At 41.9% G+C, this 3,274-nt stretch overlaps 1 protein-coding gene across 1 annotated transcript in view; it reads left to right on the forward strand.

Annotated features, from left to right (window-relative positions):
* Nucleotides 1–8: 8 nt before the first annotated feature.
* The window catches only part of LOC100943520 (NACHT, LRR and PYD domains-containing protein 7), a 23,604-nt gene continuing 20,338 nt past the window's right edge, over nt 9–3,274 (forward strand). The window contains exon 1 of the mRNA XM_012813437.1: nt 9–30. Within this exon, the coding sequence (XP_012668891.1) occupies nt 9–30 (22 nt within the window). The remainder of the gene's footprint in view (nt 31–3,274) is intronic.

The following is a 3,274-nucleotide window of genomic DNA, read 5'->3' on the forward strand; positions in this document are numbered from 1 at the left end:
TGTCGAAGATGGCGAAGGGTCAGATCCCAGGTGAGTCGAACCCAGTGTATGGCAGTCAGTTGTAACGAGGAAGAGCACTTAGGCTTTTTTTTTTTTTTTTTTTTTTGAGACATCAGGAATATTATTGTGACTCCTAATATTCTGTCCTCTGAATACTTTCTATGTACCTATGTGGGCAGGTGGTGAGGACCAGCCTGGTCTGTGGACTCTGCGTGTTGCTATTTCTCACCTGCACCTGAGAAGCTACCATTGATTCACAATTGGCCCCTTTTAACGTATTTCTGGCTTCTATCCATTATGTTATTGCAATCTTTTCTATAGAACTAGTGTCTTTGTCAAAATGTTCTAGATCCTAGTGGTCTGGCAGTCTCCATGTTCTATTTGTCCTGCTTCATATCTCTTATTAATTTTTTTTGTTTTGGAGATGGTGTCTGTTACCAGGGCTGGAGTTTCATAGTCAGCCCAGCTCACACTAGGCAACTTCAAACTCCTGGCCTCAAGCGATTCTCCTGCCCCAGCCTCCTGAGTATCTGGGCACCCACCGTGTCCAGCTAATTTTTCTATTTTTAGTAGAGATGGAGTGTTGCTTTTGCTCATGCTGGTCTTGAATTCCTGAGCTCATGCAATCCTCCCGCCTCCATCTTAGCAGAGTGGTGGGATTACAAGGGCAAACCACCACACTGGCCTAAATTTATAACTGTACTCATGCCTCCCAGAGTGGGTGGTTGTCTTTCAGCCAGATTTGTCTCTTAAATCTCAGAATCTTAATCTCCTCCTACCATATCTTCTCATAGTAAGTTAAACTTTTCTTTTTAGACAAGAGTCACTCCATGGCTCCCTTGGATAGAGTGCTGTGGTGTCTTAGCTCACAGCAACATCAAACTCCTGGCTAGGTTCAATCCTCCTGCCTCAGCCTCCTGAGTAGCTGGGACTATATAAGTGCCTGAGACAATGCCCGGCTAATCTATTTTTAGTAGAGAAGGGGTCTTGCTTTTGTTCACGCCTTTTGTTCAGGTCTCAAACTCCTGAGCTCAAATGATCCTCCCACCTTGGCCTCCCAGAGTGCTAGGATTACAGGTATGAGCCACTACACCCAGCCATGAGTTCAATTCTCATACATCAAAAAGTGATCATGAAATATGCTCTTCTCTGTCTGTTAACCCTTCCTGGATTATTATTATTATTATTTTTTTTTTACCAGTTTATAGAAGTATCATCTAATAAATGTGAATGATAAACCACAAAGCTGGCTTTGTCTCAGGTGTAAGTGTGTGTGTTCTGAATTGTGTGTGAATTCCTTCATAATGCTAAGAGATGTACCACGTGACCTGCAATAGTGGCTAATTTCAGGACTTAAACCACTACAATACTAATGCAGTGGGGACTTAAGTGTTGGGATGCAATGATCTGAATGTGTCTTCTCCCAAATTCAGGTGTTGAAACTTAATCACCAATGCGATAGTATTGTGAGGTAGAGCCTTCAGGGTGGAGCCCTTGTGAGTGTGATCAGCTACCTTATAAAAGAGGTGGAAGTGAACATACTTCTGCCTGTCTGTGATGTTGAGACACAGCAACAGGCGCCATCTTGGAAGCAGAGAGCAGCCCTCACCAGACACCAAATCTGGTGCTTTGATTTTAGACTTTCCAGTTTATGGAACAGTGAGAAAAGTTCTTTTCCTTTAAAAACCACCTAGTCTCATTGTTAGAGCAGCAAAAACAGACTGAGACCCCAAAGCTGACCTTGAGACACTGAACCCTCTTGGATGTCTTCCTAGTGTGTATTGTAGGAATACTGCTCTAATAAGCCTCATTTTTCTCATTTTCAGAGTACACATGGATATCCGGAACATTTAAAAAATACCTGGAAGAGAAAGGAAAATTAGAAAAAAGAGAAATGGGTTTGTAGAAAAATCATCAGATGTTGGAGTGCGATAAGTGATAGGCAAACCTTTGACTTCCCCAGCCCCTCAAATTATAACTTTTTCTCCAGACCACTTTCTTCTGTTGTGTATAGTCTCCAGTTACTTCATGGAGAACATGGTTTTATTTCATGTGGGAATTTGAGATCCATAGACAAGACTGACCCAATTATTTCACAGAATAAAGTAATGATAACTATGTGTGGGAATGACTAATTCGAGCTGACCGTGTGCACAGTCTGGGTCTAGAGTAGGGTTTTTCTTTTTTCTTTAAGGCCATCTTAGTGTGTTGTCCATGCTAGAGTACAATGGCATAAGCTTAGCTCACAGTAGCCTCAAACTCCTGGGTGAAAGCCATCCTCCTGCTTCAGCCTCCTGAGTAGCTAGGGCTAAATGTGCCCACCACAATGTATGGCTAGTTTTTCTATTTTTAGTAGAGATTTTTTTGGGGGGGATCTTACTCTTACCTTTGGGTCAGACTGACTGGTTTGGAATCCTGAGCCCAAGCAATCCACCTGCCTCAGCCTCCCAGAGTGCTAGGATTACAGATTGAGCCCAGAGTAGTATTTTTCAACTTAAGCCCTCTTAGCATTTGGGGCTGGCCTCTACCCATTACCTGCTTATAAGATCCTCTAGTCATGATCACTGGAGATGTCTCCAGACACTGTTGAATGTACTCTGAAGCAAAAATCACCTATAGAGAATCACTTGTTTGAATAATTTCCTTTCAAATTAGTATAGTGGTGGTTTAATCAAATGACTTTACCATCAAACTTTGGTACCCTTATGTCAGAACAGGCTGGGCATGGTGGCATGAGCCTGTAGTCCCAGCTACTCTGGGATGCTAAGGAGGGAAGATCACTTGAGCCCATGAGTTCTATGACATGACCATGCCTATGAATAGCTACTGTACTCTAGCCTGGGCAACATAACAGGATCTCATTAAAAAACAAACAAACAAACAAAAAATGAGCATTTTTTTCATGTATCTGTATACCATGTGTCTCTCTTCTTTACAGAAGCTTCTGTTCATGTCTCTTGCCCAATAGTGAAATGAGATCATTTGTTCTTTTCTTATTAATAAGTTTGAGTTCTCTGTGGATTCTGGTTATCAGACCTTTGTCAGAAATGTAACCTGCAAATATCCTCTCCCATTCTGAGGGCAGTCTGCTTGCTTTACTTACTGTGTTCTTGGCAGTGCAGAAGCTTTTTAGTATGATCAGATTCCAAATCTATGTGTATTTGACTTAAAAAAACTTTGAAAATAATATGGCAGAACAGGGCTGGGAAAACCATGCCCATTCCTGTAAATAGTTGTATTGGAGCACAGCCATACTCCCTTGTCTATCCCAGTG

This window comes from Otolemur garnettii, unplaced genomic scaffold (assembly GCF_000181295.1).
Source record: "Otolemur garnettii isolate 467f Iridium unplaced genomic scaffold, OtoGar3 scaffold00264, whole genome shotgun sequence".
NCBI classification, from domain to species: domain Eukaryota; kingdom Metazoa; phylum Chordata; class Mammalia; order Primates; family Galagidae; genus Otolemur; species Otolemur garnettii.